Source organism: Cyrtonyx montezumae, unplaced genomic scaffold (genome assembly GCF_038088225.1).
Source record: "Cyrtonyx montezumae isolate F1298 unplaced genomic scaffold, pur_monq_1.0 scaffold_3, whole genome shotgun sequence".
In the NCBI taxonomy this organism is placed as follows: domain Eukaryota; kingdom Metazoa; phylum Chordata; class Aves; order Galliformes; family Odontophoridae; genus Cyrtonyx; species Cyrtonyx montezumae.
Window position 1 is genome coordinate 158826914 of NW_027072034.1, and position 18733 is coordinate 158845646.

At 43.2% G+C, this 18733-nt stretch overlaps 1 protein-coding gene across 1 annotated transcript in view; it reads right to left on the minus strand.

The window, feature by feature from the left end:
• Positions 1-18733, minus strand: part of PLXNA4 (plexin A4) — a 451631-nt gene that overhangs the window by 39969 nt on the left and 392929 nt on the right. The window contains exons 17-24 of the mRNA XM_065743801.1: positions 15290-15383; positions 14486-14725; positions 13628-13774; positions 8894-9128; positions 8368-8510; positions 4884-5152; positions 2741-2807; positions 1112-1258 (exon numbers count right to left, since the gene is read on the minus strand). Of these exons, the coding sequence (XP_065599873.1) occupies positions 1112-1258; positions 2741-2807; positions 4884-5152; positions 8368-8510; positions 8894-9128; positions 13628-13774; positions 14486-14725; positions 15290-15383 (1342 nt within the window). The remainder of the gene's footprint in view (positions 1-1111; positions 1259-2740; positions 2808-4883; positions 5153-8367; positions 8511-8893; positions 9129-13627; positions 13775-14485; positions 14726-15289; positions 15384-18733) is intronic.

The following is an 18733-nucleotide window of genomic DNA, read 5'->3' on the forward strand; positions in this document are numbered from 1 at the left end:
CTTGGAGTGTCCTAAGAACAAACTTCTGGGAAACAAGGCATTACAAGAACAGCTGAGGACTCGGAAAGTTTCCTTTGTGCTGCAGAGGCAGAAGGCCCATGGATTTAGTGTATCCAGGAAGAAATGAAGGCCCACAAATATTTACATTAAGAAGAGGCTTTTAGTGTTCCTCATCCTTAATTGATGCTCTTCAATCAAACAGAAAAAGGATGTAATCTCATACAGAAGCCAGGATTGGATGTATCCAACTTAAGAATAAATAGTATATCTTCCACTACACAGTCAATGACATTTTTAAGCAAATGACTCAGAGACAGGGAAAAATTATATTTCCTTTGCAATCTTTAAATCAAGTTCATTTGTCTTTTAGTTGTGCTTGCTCAAAAGGAATGTCTCTATTGACTCTAAAGAAGACCTGATAGGTCCCTGCTCTGTGATATTCTAACATCTTTCTTGATGCTAAAACCACAGAATCATAGAATTGCAGGGGTTGGAAGGGACCTCAAGAAATCACAAAGTCCATCCCCCCTGCTAAAACAGGTATTCTATAAGAAGACACACAGGTAGGTGTCCAGACAGGTGTTGAATATCTCCATAGGAGTCTCCATAACCTCTTTGGGCAACCTGTTCCAGTGCTTCATCACCCCTCCCATAAAGAAGTTCTTCTGCATGTCAGTACAGAACGTTTTAAGTTCAAGTTTCAGGCCATTGCTCCTTGTCCTATTGCTACACATCATCAAGAAGGCATATGTTCACACTTCCTTTCCAGTTCTCCCAGACCTCACCTAATCCAAGCAATGGTGAATATCAGCCTAACCTGCAATGGCTGCAGACCTTTTCACACAACAGACCATGCCTTGGAGAACTCAAGATGATCAGGGCTTGAGATAAAGCACAGTGGAAGTAAATTGGAAGTAGTTATCATTGCAAATATGCTCTGCAAGAAAACTCTTCAGCAACAAACTTTGTTGTGCTGTGCAACTAGTAGGTTGGGTTATCCTGCTGGGTTTCAATAAAAAAAGTCCCAGAAAGTCACTAACTTCTTTCTTCAAAATACCTTTTTTGCTGGAAGGTGAACAAGCTCATAGAAGAGCATGCTCAAAGTACTCACCAGGGTCTTGTAATCAATCTGCTGTCGGATAAGCTTGTCCTCACTCAGTGAGTACCGAGCTTCCCCAGTAATTGAGTCAATGGGACCCTTTTCCATCTGCTGCTTGATGGCACAGAAGAGGGAGAACAGAGGCTCACCAGCACACTCCTGCAAGGGTGAGAGACAACAACCAGGTGAGCAAGAAAAAGCATAGATGAAAATCTGGACCCCAAGCCCACATGATATCTCAGTGATTGCTGCTGTTTGCCACCCCCAGCCTCTCAAGGCAGATGCATCACTGGGAGTCACCCTCACTAGGTGAATCACTTGTGTTTCCACATCAAAAAACAAAAAGGCTCTTCGAGTGACTACTGCTGGGCCACACTTCTGCAACATAGCAGGTGATGGGATGAGTCCTGAAGGACTTGGAGACAGGGCTGGCAGGGGGTAGCACCACTGGTGTCTCATCCAGGTGTCTGGGCAGAGCCTACAGCCTCCCTGAACTCTCCTATGCTGCAGTCAAGCAGCGTTGCTTGTGCAAGAGCAGCTCCATAATCATGGTGCCCCTGGTTCTGTGCAATACATCGGTGCAACAAACACCCCACAGACAGCAAAGCACCCTCCTCTCTAATGTCTCCTTCCCTTCATTCATTCACTCTCGCTGCAATCTTCTTCCCACATCTTTCCCCTCTTGCCGTGCCCTCCCTCTGCACATTCCTTGCCATGCATCCCTCCTCGTGCTTTCTTCTGTCCTTCCCTTCGCTTTCATGCCTCTGTTCTTTCTTGTCTCCTTCCCACATCACCCTCCCCTCTAGCAGTACATCCCAACTCAATGAGCGAGGTCATTTTCCTCTGGTGTAAGAGGTGTAAGCCAGGCAAGAACAAGTTAATAATATGAAGCAAAGTGGCCCCTTTCTCAGTTCCTACACCTGTCTCCCACTTAATTAGCTTATCTGCCAGCAGCATATTGCTCCTGTGTGCCTGTCTCATGCACTTATCAGGCCACTGTTCAGGCTAAGGCAGGAAGACAAGTAGCTGAGTGGGTGGAAAGACTTATAAAAGCAGTGCTTTAGAGAGTCACCTCCTTGTACCCTTTCCTTTCAGCTGCAAGTGGGAATCTGATACTAGAGTCACTGAAATTACCTTTCAGGGACCTTCAAAACTTTCCCATGCATTCAGTCTTTGACAGGTTATGCCTGGGGGTTGGAGAGGCTCAGAGGAATGGGATTGATTTGTAAAGCTTTGAATTTCCAAGCAGAGGTTGGTTATCTTGTCCAAATGACATGATAGGGAGATCTGGCGACTGCATTGAGAGTCTGGGCAAGGTGAAAAGACACCTCCCTACAAAAGGCTGGCTATGAGTATGGGACTACAGCAATTAGCATGCCTAAGGGCCCAGTGTGGATCCTCAGGAGGAAATGTCATCACCCAGCTGTTAATAATATGACTCAAAGGCTGAAAGCCTCTTTCTGTTTTTATTACATAACTCTTGAAGGAGATCTTTCAGAAGGAATGAGAGGACTCAGAGAGTGTCTAAAGTAATTTCACTCATTTGTTGATCACCATCCTGCAAAGTCAATGCTACCCCAGCTACACTTTGCCAAGAAGCAATGGATTAAAGCAGCTCCTCGTCCAAGAGTGTTACCTTACCTTGAGAAACTTGTACAGAAGAAAGGTGAACCAGTTGGTGAGCATTTTCTCAGCCACAGACTCTGTCCTAAAATCAGACCGGGACAAAAAAACAAATGGGAAATAAGTTAGTCACATATGTCATCTCTAAAGTCTGGTTGAGAGATTGTTTTCATGCTTCTCACTGTCCAGATTGCCAAGCCCCATGGAAAATCAGACACAATACCATCAAGGGTTAAGCACATTCCAGGGTCTCTGCTTTAGCTTTGGATTCAGGAAACCTTCCAGAAAATCCCTACTGTCCTTGTGATTCTCCAGTGACTAGGAACATCCCTATATGCCTGCTCTGCAGTTTTTCCATCAATGAAAAAGAAACCTCAGAGATGCTCAGGGAGAATAAATCCATCAAATATGAGGAGATCACAGTTAGGCCATACAGATGAATAGGTCATATAAGTACTTAAAGCAGATCTAAATCTCTAGAGAATACTTATCTGGTAGTGATTATCTCCCTGGCATTTGGGAGTAATTATAATCTTCAGTGTGTCAGTGTGGTGCATTCACAGCGCAATTCCTGTAGACCTTGAACTCTGTTTTCAACCAAGCAAAAATCAATCTTGTGACTTCAGAGTGAACTTTTCCTACAGATTAACTAACTTGTACTAGTTAACTTGGTTTGGACACCAGAAGCACAGGATAAGCTTGTGTTGCTTCCAATGAGAACTGAATTCACTCAAGAAGAAAGCAAGAGTCCCTGCTTGAATGAGTAAATGTGGGTCTTACTAGACCCGGCTATCACCAAGGTCACTCAAAGTCTCTTGCTTAGGACTGTAGGTTGCTTTTAATGTTCCTTAGTCTTTCAACATAAAATTAATCTCATATCCTCTGTCCACAGTGATCATTGCTGTGTCTTTCTCTAGAGACTACATCTGTCCAACCCAACCTGTTTGCCCTGTACTCCCAACAGTCAAGGTCACCTAACAACTGCTCTCCATTGGTCGTGGCATCATCCTCAAGTCAAGCACTCTGAGCTCCTCACAGAGGATGTGACACTCACAACCTTGGACCCACCACATAGTGCAAACTTAGCCATAATGAGAAAAAGTCTGAAATCCTGTCTTGTTGCCTGGGCAACTTTATCTCTTTGAGCGAGTGTATGTCTTTTGGGATGTAAACTGGACACAGACAAGGTGGGAAAGTCATTCCAACTATCTCTCTCCTCTTGCCTGATAACCCACAGGCCAACATTGCAGAAGGGTCTTGAAAGATTTCTTTCCATCCACACAGTCAAATGGGGAAAAGTGAAACATAATTTCATCTCAGCTGCTCCAAATAATTGTTAGGGAATCTTGCACCAATATCTGAATACCAAGAAATGGAGCCAATCAGAAGTTCACATGTGGCCTTCCTAAGGCCAAACTGCATTCTCAACCAACAGGATTAGAGTTACAGAAGAGCTGGAAGAAGGTGAAAAGGGGAAAATGGAGCACTCAGGAGAAGACAGAAACAAACAATCAAAGAATACAAAGAGATGGAGAGAGGGGAAAAGAAAGGAGAAGATAAATGAAGGAACAATTGGAAGAAGGCAGTGACATCGAGCATCAGAGGAGAAGCACCGAGAGGAAGATAAGGGACAGCTAGAGGGAGACTGCCAGACATGCTGTAGGACTCTGAGAGCCAAATGACACTGAAGTCCACTCTCTGCCCCTGGAGTTGCTACTCTGAATGCCAGGAGATGCCTACTGCTCTTCTTTTTGCTGGTACTTCATAATGGGCTGTGTGCCAGAAGAAAACTTCCCCAGCAGGCACCACAGACCCTTCCTCTGCCTGAGCCATCCATTATAATCAGCTCAGAGCCACTGAGCAAAGCATCAAAGCACATCAAGCAAAGGCCATCCACCCCCTTTTTAACTTAAAGTCCCAACTTCAAGCAGAAAGGTTAGTTCAAACCATTGAAAGGAGAAGTTTAATATGATCCTAAAAGGAAAAAGTGCTGCCTTTCCCTAAGCAAGGGAACTACATTAACTATAAAGCAGTATATTTCTGATTTCATACTCTGCTGCACAAACCAAAATCAAGCAAATTCATCACTTTCACCCAAAATGGAGTTGCATGCTTGTGTTAGATAGTGGATTGCAGGTTGCCCAGCCCTGGATATCTTTACCTCCGGAGCAGCAGTTTGGGGTGGTTCTTGCTCTCCAGATTTTTGTCTATGAGATCAGCCAAGAGCTGCTTGAGGACATCAGTAGCATACTCCAGCTTGCTCTGCAACACTGTCATGATCAGCGAGGCCACGTTGCCACGATCACGCATGGAAAAGCTGCGTTGAGACTCCAGTGTGCGGATGAAGGATAGCAGGAAAACCTTGTTGTTGATGAGCTGTGCAAAGAGCTTGAGGCCTTTCTCCACCCGTTCCTGCCTATAGCCAGGGACCTGTAGAGAGAAGAAAAAGGTTTATACCTTTCTCTCACTGCCTACTGTCAGGACATTCCCAAATAAGTCTCATACCTTTTGCTGCCTCTCTGCTCTCAGCTCTCCATCTCCTCCAGCTATACAATTTGATAGCAAGTAGAAGTCAGAGCTGAGATACAGAAAATCTGCCTCCAATAGCAAAGACAATTAAAAAGAAAGAAAAGTTTTTCATTTTGAACTATAGTTCTTTAAGAAGGGAGTCATTTGATAATTAAGAAGACAGAGGGATGTTCTAACCACAGCCAGCTGCTTATTTTCAAGTTTTGCTACTCTCTCCCTGAACATTACATCCCGAGGAAATAGCAGATGCCTGGATGTGGTATCATAGCATATTGTATTCTTATTGCTGTCAGACTGAAGCCTCACTCTATCCCCCTTTAACATTTCTTTTTAATCCCTGTAAGAAACCTGCCTCAGGAGAAGAACAGTCCGAGTCAATGTTGGAAAGCACAGGGTTACATACATCTCTTGTTGGATCTATCTAGGTCTGCTCAACTCCTCATCCAGCAAACAACCACATATCAGCTGCACTTCAGTAGCTGCCTAAATACAGGGAAGGTGCAATGTAGGGAGTAAGAGGCATGGATCTGGAGCTTTGCTTAGTGAGCTGGGGGAGTCAGTAGTAAAGTAATGGGAAAAAGAGGCCCAGGCATCACGTTTTGAGGCAATGAAGAGATGCAGAGAGGCAGCAGCTGAGGTGGTGAGTATGGAGCTGGGTCTTGGTCTAAAGAACTGGATTACAGAATCATTAACATTGGAAAAAAACACTAAAAGACAATGTCGTCTAATCACCAACCCATCACCACCACGCCCACTGAACCACATATAGAAGAAAGTGTGAGAGGGCACAGAGCTGGAATCTAGTTTGAAGTGGGACCCTGAGGCCTGGGAGGTGAGATCATTTGGAGACAGGGCAATTGATAAGATGATATGTATTTCTCATTTGTGAAATGATGGTGAACTAGGTTTGGTGTAGAATAATTTAGGATGGATGGATGCCACAGTCTTCAGTGAGCATTATCCTTTCCTGCCCCTCCATTTCTGGATCAAAATTAAGCCACACTCCATGGGTGTACTGCATCCTTTCATGTGCTACAACAATGCGTCCTAAATGAGAACCCCAAACTCATTCCTCAGTGTTTCCTTCATCCCTTCAAAAAACATTCCTGGAAGATCTAGAATCAAACACAGAGCAACACATGCCACTGAAGTAAGAATATATTAAGCACCAAATTTTGGCACTTTAATCCAAGCTAGCATGCTTAAATGATCAAGTAATGCAAGTCCTCATAAAGAATCATTACTTTTTTATTCTGGAAATTAGAGATCTTAACTATTTTTGGAAACAGAAAATAAATTACTTACTAAATAGCTTCAGACAGTCAACCAACCACTACCACTCATCCTACTAATAACTATTTTTAACTCACTTGTTTGAACATTTAATATTGTCTATCCCCAGGTTATTGCGTAGAATTAAAACATAACAAGAGGAGTATTTTGTAACACGTCTGGAAGCAGTTAATCAGCAAATAAGATGGAAATAAGTATAGACCTGCTGACTTCAGGATCTCTGCAGCCTTCTCCCAATAAATATTGGCTCCATTTAGATGCTACAGAATAAGGAGAAGAATGGAAACTGCTTTCCCTGGTTTCTTGGTGTACAAAGATATCAACACTGAAAGAACTGTAGAAGCAATAGGGTAGATTAAGGGGGAAGAAACCCAAAGATAAGATAAATAAATAATTAAAAAGGAAGCAAGGGGAGATCACAGAGCCATAGAACTGTTTGAGTTGGAAGAGACCTTTAAAGGTCATCTACTCCCAACTCCCTTGCAATGAACAAGGATACCTACAGCTAGATCAGGTTGCTCAGAGTCCTGACTTTGAATGTGCCCAAGGAGATCAAAGGTGGAAGACTGAAATATTAGCTCTGTGTCTCTCTGCATGTATTTTCATACGAGAGCCTCCATGCTAAAAGCTCTGTGGGGTTCAGATACTCTTCTGTGGTCAGCTGGTTGAAGCTAATGAATACACAATTTGAAACCAGTTGCAGGTTTGATAAAAAAGTGGTTATATGTGTGTATGTATATGGAAGAGAAATTCATCACTCCTCATCGCGTGTGCTGCTGAGCTGTTTTTCCTGAGGAAAGCAGCTTGAGGCTATTCTGTATCCCAAAGGCAAACCTCTACAGTAGCCTTCACCTTTCTAGCCATCACCAGAAGTCCTCATTGCTTCCAGATCATTTTTTCGCGGATCTCACCTTACAGTTTGATTAAGTTTGGCCCTCCTGAAGTATAGAAGCAAAAAGTAGCAGGAACCCCTGCTTACACAGCCAGCAAAGCATGGAATTGCCTGTGCCAAATCCTATTCCAACTCATCCTCTGCCAACTAACTTAAGTTTTTGCCTCCAGGAAACTCCATGCCAGAGCCTCTCCGAAGCATAGAGTTTGCCAGAGGCTTTGCAGAGAGTTCAGCCAAGGATCTTGCTGGCTTTGGCCATGGTGTATGACCAGCTTCTCTGGCCCAAATATCCCTAGAGCAGGTCCTGTCTATCTGCCAAGCCTTGAACCAGAATGGACAACGCCATCCAGGCCTGTAAAACTTAAGCAGCCAAGGAGGTAATGCAGGCAGTATTCAGACACTTTTCTGCTGGGCAGTATCACACTATCCTCACACTGCTATGGTATTGAGAGCTGGGATGCAGAAGGAACATGTGGGCAGGTTATAGGCAGACTGATGCTGTGTGTCTCTGACCTCACTGCAAACCACAGAGCACAGCAAAGGTGGACCTCCTTTAGAGAATGCATATTATAGGTGTTGCCAGGAAAAAAGGACTCTGGGTGGCATCAGCAACTGACAAAGCTGACATGATACAGGCAGGCTTTTCTGCTCTAAGACTTTTTTCCTGGCACCTACATGGTCTAGAAAACAAACAGGATGGAAACCAAGGGGGAGCTTAAAACAGCAAACTCATAATTCACACAAATGTATGGGACTCTTCTGATGAGATGAGTGATCAAACAGAATTTAACATCTAATAACAGTAAAAATCATCCTTTTTCAGTAGACTGTAAATGAGGTACTGTTTTGTCCCTGGTAAAATACAACATTTTAAGCCATGTCCTGTCCATTGTCACAACACATCTTGCAGATGGTGATGCTGATTTCATACCTCCAGATCTCTCAGGACTGGGTGATCTTCAATGCCAGGGAAAAGCACCCTCATGGTGTAGGTTCGGTAATCAAGGAAAGGGATCCCTGCTCCATCCAGGTCACTTGTCAGCTCATGAATATCCGTCTGCAGTTCTGCAAAAGCTGACATAAAAACGAACAAATCATACACGAATAACAGTTCAGATCTCCCTCATCGTAACGGAAAAGACCTTCAGACTCACATGAATGAGACATAAATGGAGAAGCAACAAAAGGAGAGGAAGAAGAAGGTAGACAAGAGTAGCCTCACCTTTCCCACATCATCTTTCCCCAGGGCAATGTGCCAGGGTTCTCTCTGGAGTTAGCAAATGGAGTTAACACAAGGTGGAGGAAGACTAGACTCAGGGAAAAAGGGCAAAGTCAGATTAGACCCAGACTTGAACCAGGAGTTCAACACTCCTGCTGCTTGGTGATATTTTGGCTCAAAGCTGTGTGAACGAATCCCCCTCTCCTGATACTATATCAGCCTTCTTTCCTCACCATACCTTCTTTGCATTCGAGTGCCACCCTGGACTCCAGGTTGTCCATCTGCATCTGCAGGCGCTTGAGGGTCAAGTCACTCTCTCGGGACTTGCGCTTGTAGGCGATCAGCACGGCCACGATGAAGATGATGAGTAGGCCGCCCGCCACTGCAATGCTGACAATAGCTGGCAAGCTGAGGGGGCTGTCTGGAGAGATGTAGACCATCCCCGGGGAGAACTCCATCCCTCCTACACGAGCCTAGAAGGAAGGCAGGATAAAGTTGCACTGAAACAGTCAAACAAGCAGGAACACAGAGGAGGTCCAGCATCGTCCCAATTAAGGCTGTTATGTAAGCCAAGCTCACATGAGAACACATGAATGATGACTTCTCAAGTTACACAGAGTATGAAGAACTTGGCTACAGAATGGCTAAAAACACCTGAAATGTCACACAGAAGCAACTCTGTTGGTAGTGTTACCATAAACTGGATTAGCTGAGGACTTCTGTTGAGACAAGTCTTACCAGTCCCAAGGACCTGGCTACATATCAGTGTAGGGTTCATTTGTTCATTTCCCCTGAACTGAACAGCTATGCACTGTCTTGATATCAGTTAGTCCCAGAATGCATACAGGATATGTGATTCTTGGGTATGATCTGATGGGTCCTAACCTCATTATGGGTCAGGAGACAATTGACACAGACAGCAGTTATAAGTTTTCTCCTCTCCACACACTCCCAGAGGTTCCCAGGACTCTGGGACAAGTGCCTTTGTGAGATCTTGCTTTTATAGCAGGAAAGAAACCCTACAGGCAGTACTCCTGTGTACCCAACAAAGTACTCTGCTGAAGAAAGTCTGTTGGGAGCCCATTTATACAACAAGCACGCCACTCCCAAAAAGTAATCCCACAGTGTGCTACTTGTTCAAGGCTAGTACAAGGATGCTCAAGGCTATCTATAAAACAGGGTAAGTTTGAGTGGCAGTGGGAAAAGTACTACTGAGATATAAAAGGAAAGTTTCTAATAGTGTGCTCTAGGGGGGAAACACTCTGCTTATGGATCAGCATAAACCTAGAAAGATGTCAAGCAGAGCTTGAAGTATCATGACATGGTGAGAGCCTCACACCAGCACAGGTTTATCTGGGAACATGAATCTCTGTATTCCTATCAACTTCTGGAAATTATTTATGACCTCAGTTACAGCCTCTGAGCTCTGTTTTGCTCTAGCACTAGCTGTAGGCTGTTCCTCAGTGTGCCCTGGCCAATGCCACTTAGATCAAATATTATTATCATAGTCAGACTAAAAGTGACTGTCTGGAATATCCCATTTCCATCCACAAGGTCCTCTTCTGCCCTGAATATGTCCAATCATTTAGAGATGGCCTCTAGAAACATAGAATCATAGAATATCCTGAGTTGGAAAGGACCCATAAGGGTGATTGAATCCATGACAGTGTTCAAAAGGAGAAACTAAACCAACCTAAACTCATCTGACCAAGTAATAGTGTCAGATGACCACTTCTTTAGCATGACATGGACACCTTTCAGAACATCTTCGCTGGCCAAGGAACAGTCTAGCACCCATGCAAGTCAAGGAAACAGCAGCCCCTATTTTTCCTGTATATTCCAAGATGTAAGGCTCAATTCCACTTCATAAGGCTTGCAAAGGGTAGATGTTTAGGTATAGGTTATGTGGTGAGTTCAGCTAAGACTAACTTCCAAAGTCAAGCATCAGTCTTCTCACTGAAAGCTGTTGCCCTTTGACACAGACCACTGTCCCAAATCCTCCCAAGATGACAGCAAAATTGTCTCACTAGTTTGTACAATTTCCTTCCTGTCATGGTGGATCAATAAATGGAGTCATTATCATTATTTTTCTGTTTTCCACAGCGGCCTTTTTCATCCAGAACCGTGATGGAATATCAGACCAGAGTGAAACAATCCCAACCCAGCCTAGCTCCATGAGTGGGATTCCTCTCACCAAACTTTTGATACACACTTCTGAGTTAGACATCACAGCACACTTTTAGGGTCAATGTAGAGAAAAGGCAATTTCAGCATGTGATTCGTAGGAGTTGCTTTTGTCACCTGCTTTGACGTCAGGATGAGATGTTCAGAGAAAGTTCCCATTTATCTCCATTAATAATAGAGAATCTGGACTCATAAAGGTAGGTGTCCAGCAAAGTCCCTCTCAAAAGTTATTTTCAACACTGAGAAAGACTCACAGTCCACAAATCAAACTGCCATCATCTAAGGAAATGTATTTCTTGGAGAAGAAAGTCTGCAAGACTGTAGTACTATTTGTGAGCAATACAATGAAAACAGGAAAATATACAGAAATAACCCTACTGTATTTCTTGGATCCTGCATTTTTTCCAAGGAATCTAATATCAACTTCCAGACAACTGAATTCTGTATCACTAAACAACAGTTTTGTCACTTTTTTTGTCGATTAATCTGGCATTTGCTCCAAATGACACTATGGCAGATGCCAGATTTTTCCATAAAAGACATAGAGACCACCTACAGGGGCTCAAGAGAGAGTTTCTTCAACTCCTATTGTATAAAACTTGACTGTGATTGTGTCTTTCCTAGTGTAAGCTTGCACTGGCAAAATGTGTCTGCCTTTAGGTGACATGATCTGTGCCCTGAGTGTCAATCAGTATACTTGACCATCTCTCCACTCACTATACAAAGATACCAGCAAACTTTCTGTTTGTTAATTCATACACTGAATACCAGCACTCTTTCTGATGCTCCATCTCTTCACTGCAGGCCTTCTCTACCATGGTTGCACATGGATCTTCCTTGCTGATGTTTCTTTCACTTGAAAAAGAGCTTTTCTCTGGGCTTTAAGCTATCTTTATCAACCACTGCTCTGTCCTTTGTGTGTGCGTGTGTGTTTTTAATACATATATTTTCTCAAGTATTTAACTTGGTGATTGAGTAACAGAAAGTTGAAGCAGAGCAAAAACATGCTGACACCAACATGTATCACTGTCACTCTTCCCTTTGAAATAATCACAGTGTTCAGTGCCATGGTCTCCTCTCAGATCTAGGCTGCTTCACTTCGCAGGAAAGAGTTTGCTCAGCAGTTAGCTCAAGGTCACACAGGAAATCATCATCAGAAGCAGGGGAAGGACCTGAGAGAGCTACCTGTCAATTATCCCAACCATCAGAGCGACATTCATGTGAAACACGGGCAACAGAGCTGCTGCACCATGCTGGAGGAGGCATTTCCCAGCCCAGCTGTTCCCCTGGTAAGTTACAAATGCAAAGTCCATCCTTGAGCACTGGCCTCCATCACAGCTGAGCTTCTGTGTTTGGTTCCCAGCCCAGATCCTGTCAAAGGCTTGCCTCACTCTTGGCTTTAGACAAGGAAATCTTCAACTTTCCCCTAACTTTGATGCTCATCAATAGGCTACAATGCAATCACCTTCTCATTTTTCCAGCAGTATCTCTTGTTTGATCAGCATCCTCAAAAAGGGATTATTTCTTTCTCTGAGGTTTCTCTTAAGCTGTCCCAAGCTGTGGGAACAGAGGAGTCTTCCCAATTAGTAAAGCCTCGCCAGATGTTCATCCTCCCTGATCCCCATGGGTTGACTATTGCTCACCTGACTTCGAGTTTTATCTCTCTAGGATTGTTTTTGTCCCTCTCTGACTAAACATATGTTTAATGACATTCACGAAAATGACAGGGAACATATATTGCTCTGTTCAAAAAGCTTTCATATTTACACAGAGAAAAGCTTGTGTTTGTTATTGTTCCTCTTGGACTGTATTAATGTGCTAAACAATGAATTGAGAGCTATAGTATACGTGCACGGCTGAAAAGGATTATTACCTCTATTTTCCAATGACAAAATTTGGCACAGAGAAGATAAGTAGCCAGTATGAGGTGTCCCAGCAGCAGTCACAAATGGGATTCGACACAGTCACCATAAACTCTCAATTCTCTAAAAGACTCCAGAAAATCCTCCTCATTATAAAGAGGAAGGCAATGTCTCTCCATGAAACTCAGCAAATCTCATTACATTGAATTAAATAAGTATATATCAGATTTGGGAGGGCAACACAGAGCTGGAAAAAAGTTGATCATGGCCAATGAGAAACATTGATCATCTGTATGCCTGCTGTCAGGCACATCTTGCTTCCACCCACAGCTCTGTACAACTCAGATGAGTTTGCTGGCGTGCTGTTTATCAAGCAAGAGCGCTGAGGCATGCAAATTACTGAGAGGAAAGTAAAGGAGTGAATAAATCAGTGGAGAGAGGAGGGAGCTCCCTCTGATGTAATCACTAGGTTCATTTTTCACAGGTTCCAGGAAGGATATGCAAGATAGTACTAAGTTGTATAGATGACAGAATCACAAAGTCACACTGCTGTCCACACCCTCCATATTTTTTCTCCTAACTAAAGAGAAATTTTAGCCACCAGTATGTAGCTAACTGCTGGAAACTGATGAATTTAACAAAGTTTGTCATGTGGGGAATAAGTTACATAAATGAATTCACATGAGGATCTGGGGTTCATACAAAGAAAGAAGAAAATTTTCCTGAAGTGTTATGATGATGAAAGGTCCCTCACTGTCTGCAAAGCTCACCAAGTTACTCTTCCAGTATGGATTCATAGAAGTACTGTATCAAGAAGGCGCTCTGATATTTCTACGTTCTACTGAAGGCAAATGGTGAAGGAAACACATTGCTGTACCCTCCCACACAACTCATGGAAGAAAGGCTGAGTTTCAGGCACCACTTACCATCACCTTGTGCCGCCCAATGAGGTTTGGGGACTCGCACAGTAGCTGCACATCTGATACAGTCACCACACAGGGCTTCTCACCAACCAGAACTGTGTAGTTCAGTTTGGCATTCCCTCCTGCCACTGGTGGGATCAGGTTCTTGCCCTGGATAGAAAGGAACATCATGCCTCAATGAAACTTGTTAGAAAAGAGTTTTCGTTCTGTCTCTATTTCTATTACTCCAGTGTTAGTATTGCACTTGGCATTCATGGTTCACAATTCACATACTTTGTAAGCAAAAGACACTTAAAAATCCTACAGAAGACAGCAGGGACAGTGGATATAGACTTTTATCAGTCAAAGCTGCCCGTCCTGTTTCTCTCCCCCATATTCCACACAAATCCTGCACAAGCAGAAAATGATCAGGAAACACTGAAGTATATTTCCTGATGTGCAAGCAGGCATTCTGCATGCACTCATTTATTTGCATATGAACCTCATGCAAGTGCTGATACAGAATTGTTCAAGCATAAAATTCCTTCTTTGTGTTGCTATTCAGGTTAAAGAGATGACGGAGGACCTTTGAAGGATTTTCCCAAGGGTGAGAGAAAAGTCACTAGAAGACAAGAAATAGGCTTGGGTACAGTAAACAGCATTGGATGCAAATTTAGGGAGCACTTAGGTGGCTAAAAGCAGCAGTTCACATTTTTTAATTATGGCTATTGGAATATGCAGAGCAGTGATTGGTGTGATGTTTGAGAATGGTGATTGATAGGATGCAATATAATGTTGGGATGTGGGATGTTGGAAGACACAAAATGGCAATAGGCAGCATGTGTCTGACAATCCTTATCCCATCCTTGGTCCCCATCTCACCTTCAGTATGATTGGACTTCCTGGCTTCAACTCCAAAATCCCTGAGGGATTGAAAACCTCAAAGATGGGGTTTGGATAGTAGGTAAAATTGGTTTTGTTGAGGATCAGCAGGGATTGCACGTTGTCGAGAATGAAGCCAAACTCCTCTGGACGCTCAGCTAGCTCAGACTGATGACTGGGGTCAACAGCCAGTGCTGGAGCCTGGCAGGTCATCTCTGTGCTGTTCTGTACCTCACAGTTCTGGAGAGAGAAACCCAACACAAAAAGAGTTCATGGAAAATATCTTCAGCTCTACTGGTAGGCTGATATTTTCCAATGAAATGTTAGCTCACCTACCCACAGAGGACACTGAGGAGCAGAAAAACTTTGTTACCAAGAGATAAGCTAGCGATCCCCTGTGTCAAAGCATAACCCATTCCCATCAGGAATTTAAGACTGGGGAGGGATTGGGAAAGCTTTGCAGGAGTAGTTTGCACTACAACATAAATTCTCTATGCACTGAAACAGGTTGCCCAGAGAAGCTGTGGATGCCCCATCACTGGAGGTGTTAGGTGTTCAAAGTCAAGTTGAAGAGGGCCCTGATCAAGTGGGTGGCAACCCTTCCCATGGCACAGGGTTGAAACTAGATGGTCTTCAGGGCCCCTTCAACCTATGCCATTCCATGACTCGTTTAATTGGTCATCTTGTGCCTTTCCTAAAAGAAATCATGTCCTCTTCTCTGGATGCAACAGGAGGTTTCAGCCTCCACGACTGTTAAGCAGCTCCTGTCACTACCATGAGTGGCAGGTTAGTAGCAATACTCACATTGATATGTTCCTTTCCACCATGCTTTGCCCGGATCTGAGGGTTCTGGATCAGGTCTAGATGAGTTCCCCACACTGCAATGGGTGTGTTGCCACTAAAGAAAATGAAATTAAAGAAGAGCATAAACCAAGTTAATACATATCAGGACTGAATGGACCAGCAGTGGGTGATCTGTATTCCTAAATGTCGTTTTCAAGTGTCTGACCGCATCTCATGGTACCACAGGAAGGAAAACAAAACAAACAAAACAAATTCATTCATACATGGAGAAATAAGTAAAACTGTGTGCTTCCAGAAACTGTTTTGTCAAGCAGCATCCACGTCTGCTATTAGGACTCAATAGCCACAAACTTTGGTGATGAGAAGAGCAGAAAATCAAAAAGAGGGTTTTCAGAATAATCCACAGACCATTCTATATTATTTTAGACAAGAATTTGAGAAATCCTCAAAGAGCCTGTCCTGACTAAGCAATTCTTGAGGATTTAGGACTACCTTATCTGCATTCTGTAGTTCTGTCTTGCATATTAAACATGCTATAGAAAGCATCATTTTGAATTAGGCAGTGTCACCTCAGTGAACCACTTAACTTATTTCTGCCAGGGAGCCCAGTCCTGCAACACAGAGAAGAAATGGAGCTGATGTCTTCAGACTTGGTGTGAAAAAGGCATTCACTTTCTTGCTATTGGGTGACCTAGGCAGATATGGTCTGCAAATGGTGTAGAACTCAACAGAATAGAGATTTCTAGTCACTGTGTCCTTTTGCTCGGCCACTTTTATGTCCAGAGAGAACTCATTCATACAAGTTATGACCCCGCAGATCTACTCTAGTAAATTTTATCACTTTTATAACATCTTTCTCAGACCAGCTTAAGAGGACAAGATGTAAACAGCCCTCCTCATTCCATGTAATCAATGTCATCAGAAGGAAAGAGCTTTCAGAAACACTCTTCTTTCCATTTCCTCACCTCTTCCATCTGCACTTTTGTGGACCTCCAGGTGTGGAGAAGAGGGAAGAAGGAAACCACAAAGGAACATATATGGGTTGTCTTTGAGCTCTGCACTGGGGGGAAGGGCTCAGTTATCAGGTTTGGCCATCTCAAACCAAGCCAGCACTGCTCAGTCAGATGGGCTTTCCCTTTGCAGCACATGAATGCCTGTAGCAGAGGCAATGGGGTGCAAGGGCTGAAGGGGAAAGAGCTACCCGAGAAAGTGAAAATTTCAGCTGTCAGGACTCCAGCATTCAAGACAGAATGAAGAAATGTCATCACTGGACAGCCCAGCCTCTGCTGCAGAACTGAAGATTTCCCAGGCAGGAGGAGCAATCTCCTCAATTTTGGCACCTGCCTCAGCAACTACCCTTAGAAACTTTCCAGGCTTCAATTTATTTCCTGCAGCTCTTTACTGAGAATGGGAAGGAAAGTCATGCAGAAATCAGTTGTATTTGTATGGGATGGAGAAAAGAAAACGTAGAATCCTTTCCAGCTTCTAGATAAACCTCTGCATGCATGAAAGGTGAATTAAGTGCATTATAAATGAGACTGGAGAAAACATCAGAGGATAGGGAAACGGTAAGGAAGAAGTCTGCGATGGCCAACAGATCTCCCTAGTTCTAACCCTTGTTTTCCAAGTTCTTCCAGTATATATTCCAATACTAATCAGATAGAGCAGGTAAAAATGGATGCCAATATATACATCTGCTCAGCAGTGACGCTCTCAGCTTTCAAAGAGCTGAATGCAGCTAGCTGGGACTGTATCATAGAATAATAGAATCATTAAGGTTGGAAAGACCACTAAGGTCATTTAATGTAACTGTCAACCCATAGCCACCACACTACTAAACCGTGTCCCTCAGTGCCACATCTACTCTTTTCTTGAACATCTTCAGGGACAGTGATTCTACCACCACCCTAGGCAGCCTGTTCCACCCTGTACTTCAACCCCTCTATCTAATTCCACACTGATAACTGCAACAGGGCCAGGACATCAGCTCAAACATTGGCTGGTGGCCACCCATGCTTTTAAGCTGTTAGCAGTACACTGGCTTGGTTTAAATTGTCTTAACACTCCCTAGACAATGTCTGGTTGTGGTATGAGGTATAGCAAGGGCCAGGGAGTACTTTCAATAAATGGATGAAGCTACACTACCTTTCAAGGAAGAAAGATCATTTGATAGTATGGATGAAAGCTATGTCTACTAGCTGGCTTCTGGACTCAAAACAGACCTGAATTAAGTATTTACTAGTTTAAACATTGCTCAAGATGCCTGTAAATCATCTTAAGAATAGGCGCAGGAAGGATGGCACAAGAAGGGCTTCCCCAGTGTCATAAAGAAGTCCTTGCCATCCTCCCAAGACATGGAGATCATTGTTTTAACCACAGATAACAAGTCTTTAGCAATAGGTAATGGTGAAGCCATGAGCTCTACCAACGAGTGCTGTCACAACAGTACCTTTCTTCAGGTCCTTCTGTGACACTTCTCTGAGAGGTTCCTTATGGTCTTTCAAGCAGTGCCTATATGGACTGATCCAGGGACCATATCTGACTTTGCTGAATACCTTAAGTTCTAACTATCCTATCGTAACATGAGTAGTGGTGAGAAATTTCCCATGGGAAACTTAATGGGGTAAATGTATATTCTGCTTGCTCTGTGAGGTCTGTTTGAATGGCTGGGTTCTCTTGATCACACAAAGGATTTCTTCTAAACTCACACATTTACTTATGAGAGAGTTTCCCCATCCCTGCCTTACAGAAAAATTATCCTTTCCCCAGAATTCAGTTACAAATTAGATATCCTTGACAACATCCAGGGAGACCCTGTTTTTCAGAAACCAGATGATAAATTCACAAACCAAGTATCCATTATCTCATTTCATGTGGATTTTTGGCTGTGGGCTTTTATTATTCATATTATTACTTATTATTTCTATGAATATCTGCTGATTCAAACTAGAAGGGATTTCACATATTTGCTCAACAGTTTAATGTGTTCCAGACATATCAAATGCATGTGCATATATACATATATATATGAGTGTGTGTATGTATAAATAAACCCTTTTATTTAATCAACTACATCTGTGCATACAGTTTTAAACCCATGTGTTAAAAATTCTCTATTTGCTTTGGAAATTGAGCTTAGCAGGCTCAGATCACAGTTACTAAGCACAGAAACAGCACTGGATCAGAGAGGGGTCTACTCTCTGCAAAAAAAAAGCTGAAGTAGTCATGTTCACTCATGACATGAATCCACTTAAAGGTTCAGTCTAGCTTGCAAATCAAGCTAATTCAACTGTTGCTTGCTTTTGTTTGAGAACTGCTGCCCACTGACTTCAGTTGCAGCCACTTCTTGACCAGGTCAGACCAGAACAGTGACAGACACTGCTCTCCAGCAAAAAGTTAGAGGCACCAACACCAGGAGCTTTCTTAATTTGACTCTCCTTTGCC